This window comes from Tarenaya hassleriana, unplaced genomic scaffold (genome assembly GCF_000463585.1).
Source record: "Tarenaya hassleriana unplaced genomic scaffold, ASM46358v1 Cleome3, whole genome shotgun sequence".
Classification (NCBI taxonomy): domain Eukaryota; kingdom Viridiplantae; phylum Streptophyta; class Magnoliopsida; order Brassicales; family Cleomaceae; genus Tarenaya; species Tarenaya hassleriana.
Genome location: NW_010966177.1, coordinates 6,890,914 through 6,907,825, shown reverse-complemented (window position 1 = coordinate 6,907,825; position 16,912 = coordinate 6,890,914). Strand labels below are relative to the sequence as shown.

Below are 16,912 nucleotides of genomic sequence, written 5' to 3'. Positions count from 1 at the left end.
TATATATATATATATAAGACAGCTGTTTGTTTTTCTAATGAATTGGAAAGGAAAAACAATGTCGCTGGAATAAAAAATGGAAACCTTGTGATCTTTACACGTTTTTCCTGTAAAAAAAAAAAAATACAAACACGAGAGAACCGTTACTCGAATTAGCTAAGACAAATCGTCGCGGTTTTCCAAAACCACTCTGGTTTTGTTGTGAAATTGTAACCCTAAATTTATAAAATTTTAATAGAATGGTTTTACATCGTCGTGGATTTGAGTTACAACGAAAAACAGGAAACCCAATAATATTAAACAATTTAAAAAGAATATTATTACATGGATATTAGCAAGAAACTGAATATCCATTTTTTAATACACAAGAGGTAATCAGAAGTTTTTTTTTTGTTTTGACCAAATTCCATTCACATTCTAAAAGAGATATGGAAATGAGATGTATCAATTTTTCTTTTGAATGAAAAGCTTCGTTTGGTAAAATGTCACAGTAAAAAGCAACTACAAAAATCTGCAGAAGAACTCTTGTAATTTTTTGAAAAGGTTTATAAAGTTTACCGTTAACAAAAAAAAAAAAAAAAAAAAAAAAAAAAAAAAAAAAAAAAAAAAAAAAAAAAAAAAAAAAAAAAAAAAAAAAAAAAAAAAAAAAAAAAAAAAAAAAAAAAAAAAAAAAAAAAAAGCAACTACAAAAAACGAAATATATTTAGAAAAAAAAATCATAAATGTTTATAACGCAATGGTCAAACCAATTTTTTTCATAAATTAGGACAGTGGTTGGACCGGCAGGGCAAACTAGGTCTATTTTCGGAATATTGGGTGTAATAATGCAACCCAATAAAGTTTTTCACACACAGAAAAATAAAAAAGTGATATATAGATTAAAAGGTAACACTTCCTCTAGAAAGAAAAACACCTATTTTTACAATAAGTATAAATTGTTTTTCTTTTTTAAGACAAGGAAAAGGAACATACATTTTACTTAGACGTGAGAAACATTACTTCAATTTCCTTGCCCTAAAAGAAAATAGAAAAAAGAAAGTAATCCGATTCCAATATCGTATCGTACATGGTATGACGTATGTTGCAATTTTCTCGAAAGGCCACATTGGTAGATGGAAGCCGTCAAAGGGGTTCGAGGAAAGAGCAAAATGCGTTTGCGTATCTTTTAATAAAAAAAATAATTTATCTTATCCATTATATCCTTCAAATCTTCATATTCAACTCTTCTATATATATATATATATATATTGATTAAAGGGTAATTTCTATTCAAAGAAATTTACATTATTTGTATTTCATACTTTACTATAAGCTACTTCAACAAATTACTAAACTTAAACATCCTGTATGAAGTTAAATGATCAATATCTATATCTATAATCTGGTCCGACTATTTCATATAATGATATCAATCTCTATGACCATACTTTACTTTCTTTCTTTTTTTGCGAAATATTTATACAATGATCTGAATCGCGATTATTAGATTCTATCTTTTAATCAAATTATATAAAATATCCATTATCTGAAAACTAGAATTGTTAAAAAAAATAGATTTTTTTTATTAAGATAACACTAGGTTATACATGCCAAGGCCATGTGGAAGTTAATTTAACCGTCACAAAGCGTGTGTGTGTATAAAAAGTATTGAATGGAGACAAAAAAGGTGATGAGAGTAAATGTGATGTAAACTTGTGTAGGCATGGGAAGAGGCAATGCAAGCAAGAAAGCGATTGGCTATGTGTTAATTAGTATGTATCTAACTTTTGCGCCAAATTAATGAAAACTTGTGTGGGCATGAGAAAGGGAAAGTGATCGGCTTAGCAAGCAAAGACCGATCATGAAAGGTAAATTCCTTGTGTGATACAAAATTCCTAAAACCCTAATGGAAAAAATTGGAAGTTTTATATATATATATGTTCTTGAAGTAAAAAAATAGGTTTGTGTAGAGGAAATCGATGTTGAAACGGATATTAGATAAAATGTTATTTTGATATCCTACGGTTTCATTGAAGTGATATAAACATATTTAATAAGTTTGAACAAAAGCTAAATTAATGAATAACTAATTTTTTCTTGAGTTTTATTTTTTTTCCATAGGATGCAACAAAATCCTAGTTATATCAATGCAAATTAGATTAATTTGTGTCTAAATATTTGATTAATTATATTTATTATCTAACCTTTCTTTTAAAAAAATCCATCAATTTATTCATTGAGGAATTGTGAAACTTTCGCCATTGATTACCCTTGCCATAGTTTTATAGGATACGATATAATACAAATCGGATGAATTAATTAGATCATCTTCATGTCAATTTATGATGATAATAATATCTAATAAAAAGTGTAATAATATAACTAATGAAAATTTGGTCTCTAGCTAAATTTGGCGTGGATTTCGTCTCTATCCAAAATTGACACCGATAGATTAGAAATATTAGTGGAAACTATTTATTTCTTTTGCTAATTCATGAGATCTTGAATCGCCAATCATCATTAGAATATAAAAAATATTTTTAACGTCTTTCTTGGTTATGCCAATTTTTTCTTCCATTATTTTTTTTTGGTTGAATCTTCCATTATTTTTTGTTACATGGAGGGAACAAAAATACATAAAAGAAGTTCAACGAGGCACAATGGCAGTTCGCTACACCACACGCGCAAAATCAAACATATTCTTACAAAAGACACAAACATCACAATATCCACTTGAAGTTGATTGGTCGGATCAGTTTGAATCTAACTTCAGAGTTTCACTTCTCAATCTCCGGAGTTTCCTTTCTTCCGAAAGCATTTTCGCGAACCTGTCGATTGAATGAACGTCGAAGATCGATGAAGTTAACAATCATTATAGTTTATGTCCGAACATTGATTTCTTGGAAAGAAGTAGCGGTTACAAGTTTCACCTTTCGAGTTGTTGTTCGTTGGTAATGTCATCTGGAACCGGTTCGTATTTGCCAGTTTCAAGATTCATATGCACGACTCTGTTCTTCAGCATCTTCTCTCCGATCTTCACAAGGTTTTCCAAGTTAGCCTTTGTAGATATGTCAAGAGAGCTGGCATCTCCTTCCAGTGTATCATCCTGCCATTTTCACCAGCGAATCATGCAAAAGAAGCTGTAGTTAATTACGGTAATACCGATTTTGACAGAGTGGATTTCATCTTACGTCGATTCTAAGGTACTTGTCTTGGGAATCAAGGGCTTGAAACACGACAGAACTGTGGTAATGGACCATGTCACGGCTCGATTCAGAGTAACAGTCTAAAATAGGAGTTGATCCATTGTCGTAGAGCCAAGATATGATCCCCCATCCGGAGGCTTTTCGGGAATTGTACTTCTCTTCCTGCTTGGATGAACCGGTCCCGATCGATATCACCAGGAACCGGTCGAACCCTAATGGCTTCATTTTTCCCATATCCGGATTGTTGTTTACAATCTGTTTAGACACGGCGGTCATAGCCACTAAAGTCTGAAATAACCAACAAAAAAACGAAACAAATCCATTACATATAAGTCGAACGCCTTTTTTCGTTGCCATGTTCGGTCAAAAGGGTCTCGAGTATACTGTCCTAAGATGGTAAATACCGGGTTATTGGCGGTGATTGCGCCATCAATGAGGTCGAACTCGGTCTCTTTCCCATTTCTATCTTCATTGACAAAGTGATGGGAAGGTAAAAAAGTAGGAGCAGCTGATGTGCCGATGCATATGTCTGATAACTTGGCATCCAAAGCCGGATCAGACAATATCTTCACAAGGACAAAAAGACATAATCAAACACGAATTTCGGTCTGTTTTTCAGAAAGTGCGGAAACATTGAGGAAAATAGATGACCTGATAGGAGGAGAAGATTGCAGGTTGGAGTTTCTTGATGTCGAAGGTAGGTATAACGACGTTGGTTAGCGTCTGGTGAAGTCTTTTGTCTCCAAGCAACTTCCTTAACAGTTCGTGAAGATATTTGCCGTCGTATTTCGGTCCAGACAGAAGCTTTGGGAGCTTCGGCAACAGATTAAACCACCCTCTGTCCATTTAATTAATTACACTCTCATCAGAAGCATATGACTTAATTTCATCATGAAACTCATGGAAAGCCAAGACTTTTAGTTATTTAATTTCTATTGAGAATTATGGAGAGTAGAATTATTTATTATAGAATTGTATTCCTAATAGGATTAATGTTAGTGTCCTAATAGTTTTCTCTGAGGTTATTTGGTGAGATTAATCCGATTATAAATGTATCGATATAGTTGTGTTATAGATAATACAAAAAAATGAACTCTTAGTGCATAACAAGAAACAATATTCAACACCAACGTATATGTGTATTTATTTAACGAGTATCATTTTATTATTTATGCCGGTAACGTGTACGCGTCAACTATACGTATTTATGAAATAAATCTATGTTTATAGTTAATACAATTTATAGATCCAAACAAATATTGGTCAAACTAGAACAAGTCAATAAACCATAACTGGTTAAACATGGAAATTAATTTTCCTTACTGGGGCTGAGGAAAGATCTTGGGAGCATGCTCCATGTAAAAAGGAACAATGTCTTTGCCCGTGAAAAGCGGTCGGCCGAGTTCGTTCGGCGCCGTCAACATCGCCGTCACGAGGCCGCCGGTGCTTGTCCCGGCCATCACGTCGAAATAGTCCGCCAACCTCGCACCTTCCCCGTCGAGTTCCTATAGGGGTGTTATTGTAATATGTATATAAAGTATTGTCATAAAAAAAAGTATGATCATAAAATGTAAGATTTAATCAAAGACTCCCTCGTATATCTTTGTACTATGTATGTTTTTTTTTTCTCTCACTTGTAATCATCTTTAGGTTGTTTGCATATAGATACGCACAATCCAAGGATTAGTCCGATGAGTTTCTTCTATATCAAAAAATTACGTTTGGTTATCAAGACGAATGAAAAGATTTAAATTTCCATGATTCTGATTCGTGTTTTCACCCTCCAAAACTATGGGTTATAAATAATATATGATTACAGATTTAAATGCATGTGATAGTGAACAATCTTTTAAAGAAAAACATAAAAAAAGAAGAGTAAAATGAAAACAATGGATCGAGTCGTAATAATATTAACCTGAAGATATGATTCGAGACGAGTCAAGATGACTCCGACAATTATTCCTCGGACTCCTCCGCCGTCCATGCTGAGGATCGTAACCATTTTTCCGTACGCCGGCGGTTTATTTTTCGCGCGTTCCGAATCTTTCTCCATTGAGTTTTTTTTTTTGATGATTTTGAATCTGAAGAATCGGGTTGATCAAAAGGGTATGAGCGTATGAAGAGATCATATCACACTTATAGAAGACAAAACCGAGATACGATGCGAATATATGCACTTTCACGTGTGGAAGGAGATTGGAGATTAATTTTATGTGACTGTGATTATTCTGATATAGTTTAATCAAAAGTCAAGATGTCCTCCGTACGTTATCGTGCTAATCGTGATTAGAACTTTGTACGAATCCAAGCCTTGGTTGAGCTGTCTATTACCAAACCCATGGCATTTATTGATAATTTAGACAACATATAATTATCAACCTTTTATTTATTTATTGATTTTATATTTTATTTATTGATAATTAAGACCCCGTCTAGCCCAGATCGTCCGACTTTATAATTTTTTAGCTCGTCTTGGCCCGACTTATTTTTTTAGATCAAATCGGCTAATTCACGAACCAAATAAAAATAATAAAAATTATTAAAAAAAGTATTCCTTTATTGTTCAGCAAAGTGCAAATTAAGACAGTTCGCCGCCGGACCCGACACACCACAATATCAAGGAAGATTCCTTGATGCGCACGTAACATAAAAGATGAACTTGAACAACATCATCAACCACAAAGAGACACAAGCTGAGAAACAAAATCCAAATATGAAGTAGAAACCGTCGGATAATTATAGCAAAGACAGAGCTTGGTCTTTGTTTGTATCCATGAACATTGTTGATAACTTCGAATCTGAATTCGAGTTTCGGCTTTTTCTTTCGTCCGAAAGCAATTTCGCAAACCTGTAATTGGATATTGGAGGAGAAAAAAGATGAACACAATCCGTATAGCTTAGAAACTGTTCCTTGGGAGAGAAGTAACCGACTATATTATTCACCTTTTGAGTTCTTGTTTGTTGGTAGTTTTTTCGCGAACTGGTTCGTATTTGCCGGTTTTAAGATTCATTTCCATGACCCTTTTTTTCAGGATCTTATATCCGAGCCTCTTCAGTTTCTTCAGGTTAGCCTTTGTGGCTAAGTCAGTTGAACTCGCATCTCCTTCCAGTGAATCGTCCTGCGAGACAATCGAGCAAAACCAATCTCAAGTTACCGTACAGATTGTGACCGACCGTACATTTCTAGTGTGTATATATATATATGTACGTAACTTACGTCGATTCTAAGGTAATTTGTCTGGCCATCTTTGTCATGGAACACGACGGAGTTGTGGTAATGGACCATGCTACTGTTCGATTGAAAGAAGAAATCTATTAACGGAGAATCTCCACGGTAATAGGCCCAAGACCAGAATCCCCATTTGGAGGCCTTTGAAGCATTGTACTTCCATTCATTCTTGCCCGATCCTGTCCCTACCGATATCACGATGAAACGGTCGAAATCTAACGGTTCCATATCCCCCATATCCGCGTTTCCCTGCTCTATCTGTCTAGTCACTGCAGTCACTGCCAGCAAAGTCTGATAGAACCAACAAAACTAAAAAAGATTAACCCGGACGCCTTTTCGTTGTGAAAGGGCTTCGAGTATAGGATCCAAAGACGGCATTTATACCGGGTTATTGGCAGTGATTCCGCCATCAATGAGGTTGAACTCTGTCTCGATCGACCCTTTACTATCTTTATTCTTAAAGTAATGGGCAGGGAAAAAAGTCGGAGCAGCTGATGTGCCGATGCATATGTCTGATAATTTGACATCCAAGTTCGGCTCGGCCAATGCCTACACAAGCCAAAAGGGATATATAATCATTTGATTTGACAGTTTATAGTTCAGCTCGCAACACAAAATTGTTAAAATAGAAAAATGAATATGCGATGAGAGTAAAATTAGATTTGATATATAATTGAAAATAATAATGGATACAATATTATTATGTCAAATATTGCGTATTTGATTTATTTTTCTTATATTTATATATTTTTTTAATTCGCTTGTTAATTTTTCTATAAATATGTGAGTTATTTTTTATTGTAATATAACAATAAGAAAGAATAGACGTAGTAATAAAAGTGATTCTGTTCTTTTCTCTTTCGTTCTTTATTATTTATTTATTTTTCAATAAAAATGTGGAAATATTATGGAGAAAGGGATGACCTCGTAGGAGGAGAAGATGGTGGGTTCCATTTTCTTGATGTCGAAGGTAGGTATGATAACGTTGGTGAGCGTATCGCCGAGCTTTTTCTCTCCGAGCATATCCTCTATCAGCTTATGATGGTACCCTCCGTCGTATTTTGGCAGCCAAAAGATCTTTGGGAGCTTCCTTAGCAGACCAACAAACTCTTTGCCCTTTTCTCGAAGACACTTCGGTACTAGACGGACCAAACTCGAGGCCATTCCTTGAACCGACTTTGGTAACCGACCGATGAACCCTCTGTCCATTTAGTTGTTTATTAAACCGAAGCAATATTCAACATAGACGTTAGTATTTGTGCCATTCAATTGTTTGGGATCTTCATTATTATACATTGGCTGAACAAGGACAAGTCAATAAACATGTAAAATGTTTTTAAAGCTATGAAACAAATAAATAAATAAATCTCCGACTAGTTGATATTATATATGGAAATTAAGTTTCCTCACTTGGGCTGAGGGAAGATCTTGGGGCATTCCTTCATGTAAAAGGGAACAATCTTATTGGCCGCGAATAATGGTCGGCCGTCATCGTCAGGAGCCGTCAACATTGCCGTTATGAGGCCGCCGGTGCTCGTCCCGGCTATCACGTCAAAATAATCCGCCAACCTCGCTTCTTTCCCGTCGAGCATCTGTATACACGTGAGAATATATATATATCATAACTCCAAAGACTAGTTCACTTTGGTTTCATCCAGAGCATACGTTTCACTATGCTGTTTATTAATAAATTGTTATACCGCACAGCTGTAGCCTAAATAAATATACTTATTTACAATATTGCCCTTGATCATTACAATGTAAATATGCAACATTGTGGGTATGGGGATTATTGAAAGAATCCGACAAGATCTCAGGGTCAGATGTAGTTCATGTTATCGTTCATCTCCCATCAGTCATATGATCAAATCATAGTTTTACGAAGTAAAATTCCGAAGAAACATCATATAGATACATGAAATTTTACCGTTAACAAAAAAAAATCCGAAGAAACTCACCTGAAGTTCTTTCTCGAGGTGAGCGAGGATCACTCCGGGGATAATTCCTCGGATACCTCCGCCGTCTATGCTGAGGATGGTGACGAATCTTCCATTCGCCGGTTTGGTTCTTACATACTTTGACTCGATCTCCGTTTTGTTTCTTACGGAACCCAGCTCGTTCTCCATAGGTGTTTTAGGGTTTTTAGTATTCGAAGACTCGATTTGATGAAAATAATATCTATGTGAAGAGACTGTAGTTACTCATAGCAACAAGGGAGCCGAGGTATATATACACGTGCGTGAAAGGAGATTGACAACCTTTGTCATTATTCTACTTTAGTCTACTTAAAAGATCAAGTTGTTGTTCTTACGTTGTCGTGCTAACCATGTTCTCACAATAATTGCTATGAAGTAAAACTGAATTTTTTATTAATAATAATAGTGATTCATAGTACAATTGCAGTGTAAACAGAACCATGTTGGCCATTTGTCCAGTTAGAGAAAAAAGCCATAAGAAATATTCTGTGAACTAATAAAAAAATTTGAAATTATTTTGTTTAAATTAGGACAATGTTGTAGTGATTGCATTTATGTATTCTTACAATGTCCCAAGAATGAATATTGTTATTACTATTAAATTGAAATTATAATACAAGTGCAGTATAGACAGTTAAAAATTTAGCCTTGTTGGCCATTATCAGGGGTGAAAAACGATGACAAATGGTCTATTGGTAATAGAATATTATTGTGATTTGGTTTATATATATTGATCGACTAGGTTGTAGAGACAGAAACATAGGTTGCATGCATGGGCGGGGACCGCCTTGGGGTCAAATGCCCATATGTGTAATTTTATAAAATTTTAAATAAATTATTAAATACCCAATAACATATGCCCTACAATAAAATTATTGTCTTCATTTATTATTATTTTTGGATCTGCTACTAGTTGCATGTCCCAAAGCTACTGACGGTCGGAGGATTTGCCGGGGAAGTAGTGGGATGGTTGGTTATAATATTTTTTGTAAATGAGTTGGACTGTGTTGACAATGATGTTTAGTACAATTTTTTACTATCGGATACTGATGTTGTTAATGTGACAATAGATCATTAAATCGTATTGCATCCGACATTGTAATTTTTTTTTTTTGGTAATTGGATGTCTTGGATCGATCGAGATCCAGACTAATCTCGAGAATGAATACAAGTTATGTGATTAGAATATCCGTTTTCCTCCCTAATATGAGCCTCGAATTCGGGATGGAATAGACGATTTGCGTCTTCATTTTACGGATTGAACTATTCAAATTGGTTATTCGACATTGTTACTTATTTTTCAACCACATTCATTTTCTAGATTTGAATTTAAATTTGAGCTATTCCTAATTATTCTCAAATATCTCACAATATAAATAATCTGAGAAACTTTTAAGCCATCCATTCTAAAAAAAAGATATTAGAAACAATGAAATAAAAATCTAAATAACACGTAATAATCTAACAGACATTTTCTTTCTCTTATTTTACCTTGTCCACAAAGGAAGAGTTTAAACCACTAACCCGAGATCTTACCACTTTCGGTCTGTGATCTTCTTTCGTCCGCATCTCTCATTCCCTCTCACGCGTGCGTTGCACCGTGAAGTTGTCTTCTAACTCGGGAAATTTTGATTTACGACGAGTTGAGATTAAGTATGGAACGGATTAATTGGTTTAGCAATTGTGATGGTGAATGTTGATATATATATATATATATAGGAGGAGAAGATGGTGGGTTCCATTTTCTTGATGTCGAAGGTAGGTATGATAACGTTGGTGAGCGTATCGCCGAGCTTTTTCCCTCCGAGAATATCCTTTACCTTATTGCGAAGACCCTCTCCGTCGTATCTTGGCCGATAAAAAGCGTTCCGGATCTTCGGCAACGAACTAAACCATCTGTCCATTTAATTAGAAGCATTTCTTAACTTCTTACATGGAAATAGTTAGAAATTAGAATCTCCTATTAGAATTAATTTGTAAGTATATATATATATATATATATATATATTATTTGACATATAAAATGAAAGATGATAAGTTAAATATCTAGATAGAGGAATTAATCAAGACCATCAAATTATAAATTAGAAATTCAATTTCACGAATCTGATATGGATACATATAGTAGGATATATGTCTATAGGAACAATTTTTACATGCCAATGCGATCTAGAAACCAGCAGTGTTGTTATTCATATAGTTTAATTTACGGTTTTAAATGTTTTACATCATATTCCCAACAACCCACTATTTAATTTCTCAACCTACTCTTGATTAGGTTACTATTTAGTCGTCGTGATGTGTTCGACCTCTAGAATTTATATGTTTGGATGTATATTTTATATTCCTTAGGAAGTGGTTTCATACTGAGGGTTTTAAGTATGATGTGGTCACGTAGGATTGATGTTTGGAATGCCAACGAGGTCTTTATCATACCATCATCATCTTTCTTTTTAGTCCATGTCGAGTGAATTCCTGTTTTTTTTTTAAAAAAAAAAAATTGGTGGCAAATTTAAGTGGATTTCGTCTAATATAAAGAGTTGGAACCGAATTTGACTAGAAGAGCATGTAAATTTTTTTTTTTATAGAATACACGAGATCTAAACCATAGTTAGATTTAAAAAAAAATTGAAATACAAGAGAAAAAAAAAGGAAGTTCAACGAATTAAGCTCAAAGACGTTTCGTTGCACCACACACAAATTATTAAAGATAGACTTAAATCAGATTCATGACAAAGGGACACAAACAGAAACAAAATCCAAGTATGAAGTAGAGATTGTCGGATAACTGTAACAAAGACAAAAGCGTGGTCTTTTGTCCGTACCCAATGCTGAAAACAAACGATCGGTGGTAATGTTATATCATCCGAAAAGCTTTCATCCGGAGTTTCCTTTCACCCGAAAGCTTTGCCGCAAACCTGCCACGGAAATAACGGGAAAACAAAAAACGATCGATGAAGTTAACAGTCATTAGTTTGTGACCCGAAAATGTTACTTGGGAGCCAAGTAACCGACTCACATTTTGAGTTGTTCTTCGTTGGTAATGTTATCATTTTTTAGTTTGTCACTCTGATTTTTGAAATTTAATCCTGTGAATTTGTTCTTCAGCATCTTCTTTCCCGTGTGCCAAAGCTCTTTAAGCTTGGCCTTGGTAGCGAGGTCGCATCTCCATCCGATGAATCATCCTGCATGCCGAGTGTGTGCATATATATATATATATAAACAGTCTGCTGTACTTATAAATGGAAGGTATACAGATTGTGAGACAGATCATGCATTTCGCGTGTGTGTTCATATCTTACGTCGATTCTGAGGTAATTTTCCTTGCGATTAGTGGCATTGAACACGACTGAGCTGTGGTAATGGACCATGTCACTGCTCGATTTAAAAAAGAAATCGATTATCGGAGATGACCAACGGCCGAAGTTGAGAAACCAACACAAGGCTCCCCATTTGGAGGCCTCTAGAGCACTGTACTTGTCTTTCGTCTTGCCAGATCCTGTCCCTATCGATATCACGAGGAATTTGCCGGACTGCAGTTCGATATTCCTCAAATCCGGATTACCGATCTGTATCTGTTTAGACACTGCGGTCACAGCCACCAGCGTCTGAAAAGCAATCCCAAAATTGTGTTTTATTAATATCCGTTCCGGTAATCGATCAAAAGGGTGTCATGTGTAGAATGCTAAAATGGGTATTACTGGGTTACTGGCCGTGACTCCACCGTCGACGAGGTTGAACTCTGTCTCATTCCCGTTCCTATCGACATTGACAAAGTGATGGGAAGGTAAAATGATCGGGACAGCAGCTGAGCCGATGCATACGTCTGATAACTTGACATCCAAACTCGGATCAGCCAACATCTTCACAAGCAAAAAAGAGATAATCAAACACCGAGTGTCAGTGTGTTTCACAAGTGTGGAAAGCATATATATATATTAAGGACCTGGTAGGATGAGAAGATGGTGGGTTGGAGTTTCTTGATGTCGAAGGTAGGTATGATAACGTTGGTTAGCGTTTGGCCGAGCTTTTTTCCTCCGAGCATATTCTTTACCAGATCCCGAAGATACTCTCCATCGTATTTCGGCCGCCAAAGTATAGTCGGGAGCTTCACTAACCATTTAATCCAACATCTGTCCATTTATGGATATAAACCATGATGGGTTTAAGTAAGAATGTAACTGAACTGTTTCAGGGAAGATGGGAAAATGTGTTTTTGAAGCTACGAGAAAACAAATCTCCAATTAACTAGGCATATTATATGGAAATTAATCTCTTATACTCGGTCTGGGGGAAGATCTTGGGGCAATGCTTCATGTAAAAAGGAGCAATGTCTTTGGCCGCGAATAATGGTCGGCCAAAGACATCGTCGGGAGTTGTCAGCATCGCCGCCATGAGACCGCCGGTTCCCGTCCCGGCTATCACGTCGAAGTAATCCGCTAACCTCGCTTCTTTCCCGTCCAGCTTCTGTATACATTACAACACATACACATATATCCAAATCTGTAAGAAATTACTGCCGCCTATATATAGATGCGACTTATCCAAATTTGTAAGAAATCGGACAAGATATCTCCGATAGGATTTACAAAATAAAACGCAGAAAGCATCATGCGTACTCACCTGAAGTTCTTTCTCGAGGCGAGCAAGGATCACTCCGGCGATTATTCCTCGGACTCCTCCGCCGTCTATGCTGAGGATAGTGACGAGGTCTCCGTACGCCGGCGGTATGTTTTTTAGGTTTCCCGACTTGCTCTTCATCCGGTACTTTAGGGTTTTCGTTCCAAGACTCAAATTGATGAAGATATTACAGTTACTCGTAGCAGCGAAAGAGACGAGGTATTTATACACGTGCGTGAAATGAGATTGACCAACTTTGTGATTATTCTAGCTTAGTCTACATAAAATCAACATGTGCTTAGTACGTGATCGTGCTAACCATGATCATACGATAATTGCACCCGAAGAGAAATTACTTGTTTTTTTAATCAATAATAAATGTAAATTATAACGCAAGTTCTGTTTAAAAAGATGAAAATTGATGAGCCTTGTTGGCCATTGGGTCATTTCGGGAAAAAAAAATCAAACAAAGATGATATAGAAAAGTTTTTTTTTTATAATAGGAATTCATAATGAAAGTATATATAGTATATGAAAGGTTGAAACCAGAGGCTTGTTGGGAGTTTTGTGAGAGAAAAAATTGATGAGAACTGTTCCGCCAAATAATTACATTAATGTGTGATGCATTCACTTAATTATTTTTTTAACAACGATCACATGGTTATTATATGATTTAATTTATATCATTTTCAAGAATGAAATTTTTATCAGTAATACAAATGCAGTATAAAAAGTTTAAACCTTACTATTGTTGGCCATTTGGCCATATGGAAACAATGAAAAATGTTTATATGAAATACTAAAAGTATTTGAAAAGTTTAATTAATTGTTTTTATTTAAATAACTATCACTTGATTGCGATTAGATTTATATATTCCAATACTAATCTCAATAATTAGAATTTTATCAATAATAAAAATGTCGTTATACAAATGCAACATGCACAGTTAATATCTTACCCATGTTGCCCATTTGGGATGAGTTATGACTCTGCGAGGTAATAAAAATATATTTGAAATATTCGTCTAATTATTTTCTTTTAAATAATTATCATGTTGTTGTGAATGATTTTATAAATATTCTTATTATTCATTCAAGAATATATTTTTTGTCAATAATAATAAAAAATTATAAAAAAATATATTATAAAAAGTTAAAAATCTGATATTTGGTTGCCATTTGGCCATTTGGAGTGAAAAAAAAATATGAAAAGACATATTGTACTAAATAATAAAAATTGGTCGAATATTAAGCGTGATTGTTCCCAATTTTTTTTTCTAAAAATTCAATAAAATATAGATTGTACTAAATTCCGAAAATTTTATTTTAATTTTTTATAATGGTGAGAGTTCAACCACAATATTTCGAGCACAATGATAAATATTAATTTTTATTCCACATAATAGTTTATAAACCATATAGATCCAAATCACTCTAGAACGGTCATCCACAAGATCTAGAAATTACTTATACCCCTCCATAGATGGAATGGATAAGGGATACCAAATATCCATGTGAATAAGTTCAAAAGGAGTAGAAGAGATATGATTTTCAGAAACATAGGGTAATCTCTTTTGTTTTGTGGACAAACGACAAACCTTACAATGTGATAAATCTGTACATTTCTGAATACTCAACACAAAAAAGTATCTTTATTCTGGTATGAGAAGGATGACCAAGTCTTTGGTGCTACAAAACAGAATCAACAACCAAAGATTACAAGTATTGAGTCCCAAAAATATAGGTTGTGTTGAAATTCAGCTTTTCCAATCGTCTATCCCCAAATATGGTATTGAATGAGGCATGTTTTTTGGGTAAAAAGGACATAAAAATCTGAATGTCTCAACAACGATGGGACACTAATCAGATTAAAAAAGAGGATATATAAAGTACATCATGAAGTGTGATAAACTCATTTAGAATTACAGTTCCAGAGGACTTAATTGTCAAAGTTTGACCCGTTGGCAATGTTACCGGCGTTGATGAAACCCTCTTCATCTTGATAATCAGATCCACATTAGAACAGACATGTGTTGAATGAAGAAAACTAAATTCTTCAGATATCAAACGTGTAACTACAACAGAAAAACCGAAGAGATGTGAAGTTGGGTTGAAGAAAGTTCTCTGTTATTCTCTCTTGAACTTTTTGTTTACATACATAGCTTGGAATATATACACTTAGCTGCAAACAGCTACGTGTCTTTTATAAAATGGAAACATGATATTTACCCTTGAAATATGGAAGTTATGCTTCTTTCCTTGTCACGTGTTGATTGCTTCCAATATTTTCTCCTTTCCTTTGTGTTGTTCGATCCATGTTGCATGTGCATGCTCGAGTGTTGTCCATCATGCTCCGAGGGCTTCATGTGTTCTTCATGTTTTTCATGTCCGTTAACATTGAAGCCCTAAAATCTAATTTGAATTGGAATGCAAAGTTAACAATGCAATAGGTCTAACAACATAAGCAGAAGTACCTGTGATAGATCCAACATTTGTCGGTGCTCCTTGTGCCGTAATAGATGGATATAAAATCCTTAAGTGTTGTCCAAGTTTGACAAACAATTGACGTAGCTGACGTTCTGTGAATCCACCAACATCAGATAGATGATTCGTAATATCAGTAGGTTCAGTAACCACATTTGTATTTCTTGGAGGATACTGAGGTTTGAAGAACTGTATGGATTGCCAGACTTTGGTACAGGAGTTTGTTGTGCTCGAGACTTGTATCGAGGTGGATAAACATGGAACTTGTAACATTTCTGTATAGTATAGCCTTGAATGCCACAATGTGTGCAAATAGGTCGTTGGTTGTTGAGAAAATTTCCTGCAACAGCAACAACAACATCACCAGCACCATTCGATGCAGTAGTTTGAAATACCATGGTATCTGCAGTAGTAGGAATAGAAGTCTTGATCAATGTTTATTGCTCCTATTGATTGATCAGATTGTAAGTCTTCTGCAAGTCCGAAATTGGATCAAGTATCAGGATCTGTCCTCTTGCGATTTCATATGAATCGTTTAATCCTTGGATATCCCTCGTATATCTTTGTACTATGCACTCATGTTTTTTTTCCTCACTTGTAATCATCTTTATGTTTGAATATAGGTACATAATCATAAGGATTAGTCCGATAAGTTTCCTTTATATCAAAACATTACGTATGGTTGTCAAGGTGATTAAACAATGAAAAAGATTTAAGTGATTCTGATACTTGTTTTCACCTCTCAAAATTATGGGTTATAAATAATATCATTAAAGATCTTTAACAAAAAATAATATCATTAAAAGGTTTCACTGCATGGGATATATAGTGGACAAACTTTAAAGTAAAGAAAAAAATAAGAGTAGAGTAAGAAAGAAACAATGGATCGAGTCGTAATTATAATACAACCTGAAGATGTGATTCGAGACGAGCCAAGATGACTCCGACAATTATTCTTCGGACTCCTCCGCCGTCCATGCTGAGGATCATAATTCGTAACCATTTTTTCGTATGTCGGCGGTTGTTTTTCGAGCACTGTGAATCTTTCTCCATTGATTTTTGATGATTCGAATCCGAAGAATCGAATTGGTAAAAGGGTATGACCGTATGAAGAGACAAGATCACATTTACAGAGACAAAACCGGGATTTGATGCGAATATATGCACTTTCACGTGTGGAGGGAGATTGGTGATTAATTTATGTATGTGTTCTTTATCCAAGTCATCCGAGCGTTACAAGTCACAATTTTCTTCGTTTATCTCGATATTTTATTTAGTTATTAATCATCGTTTGTTTAATCAAAGTCAATGTGTTGTCCGTACCCTAAAGTGCTAATCGTGGTTAGGACTTAAGACAAATCTGTATCTTGCTTGAGCTGTCCATTGCCAAACCTACGACTTTTACGATAATTTATACG

The 16,912-nt window shown here is 34.9% G+C and overlaps 2 protein-coding genes and 1 pseudogene across 2 annotated transcripts; all 3 read right to left on the bottom strand.

Annotated features, from left to right (window-relative positions):
• Positions 1-2,556: 2,556 nt before the first annotated feature.
• On the bottom strand, positions 2,557-5,308 carry LOC104819839 (patatin-like protein 1). The gene is made up of 7 exons (XM_010550102.1): positions 5,101-5,308; positions 4,509-4,690; positions 3,837-4,023; positions 3,590-3,751; positions 3,171-3,473; positions 2,910-3,085; positions 2,557-2,807 (listed from the first exon to the last, which is right to left on the bottom strand). The coding sequence occupies exons 1-7, from the start codon at positions 5,236-5,238 to the stop codon at positions 2,732-2,734; spliced, it is 1,224 nt and encodes a 407-aa protein (XP_010548404.1). The 5' UTR covers positions 5,239-5,308; the 3' UTR covers positions 2,557-2,731.
• Positions 5,309-5,769: 461 nt separating this feature from the next.
• LOC104819838 (patatin-like protein 1) lies at positions 5,770-8,551 on the bottom strand. Its single transcript, XM_010550101.1, has 7 exons — positions 8,373-8,551; positions 7,825-8,006; positions 7,339-7,615; positions 6,799-6,963; positions 6,403-6,705; positions 6,129-6,304; positions 5,770-6,033 (listed from the first exon to the last, which is right to left on the bottom strand). Exons 1-7 carry the CDS (start codon positions 8,538-8,540, stop codon positions 5,922-5,924), a joined length of 1,383 nt encoding a protein of 460 aa, XP_010548403.1. The 5' UTR covers positions 8,541-8,551; the 3' UTR covers positions 5,770-5,921.
• A 2,515-nt stretch (positions 8,552-11,066) lies between these two features.
• Positions 11,067-13,151, bottom strand: LOC104819837 (annotated as a pseudogene).
• Between the last annotated feature and the right edge of the window lie 3,761 nt (positions 13,152-16,912).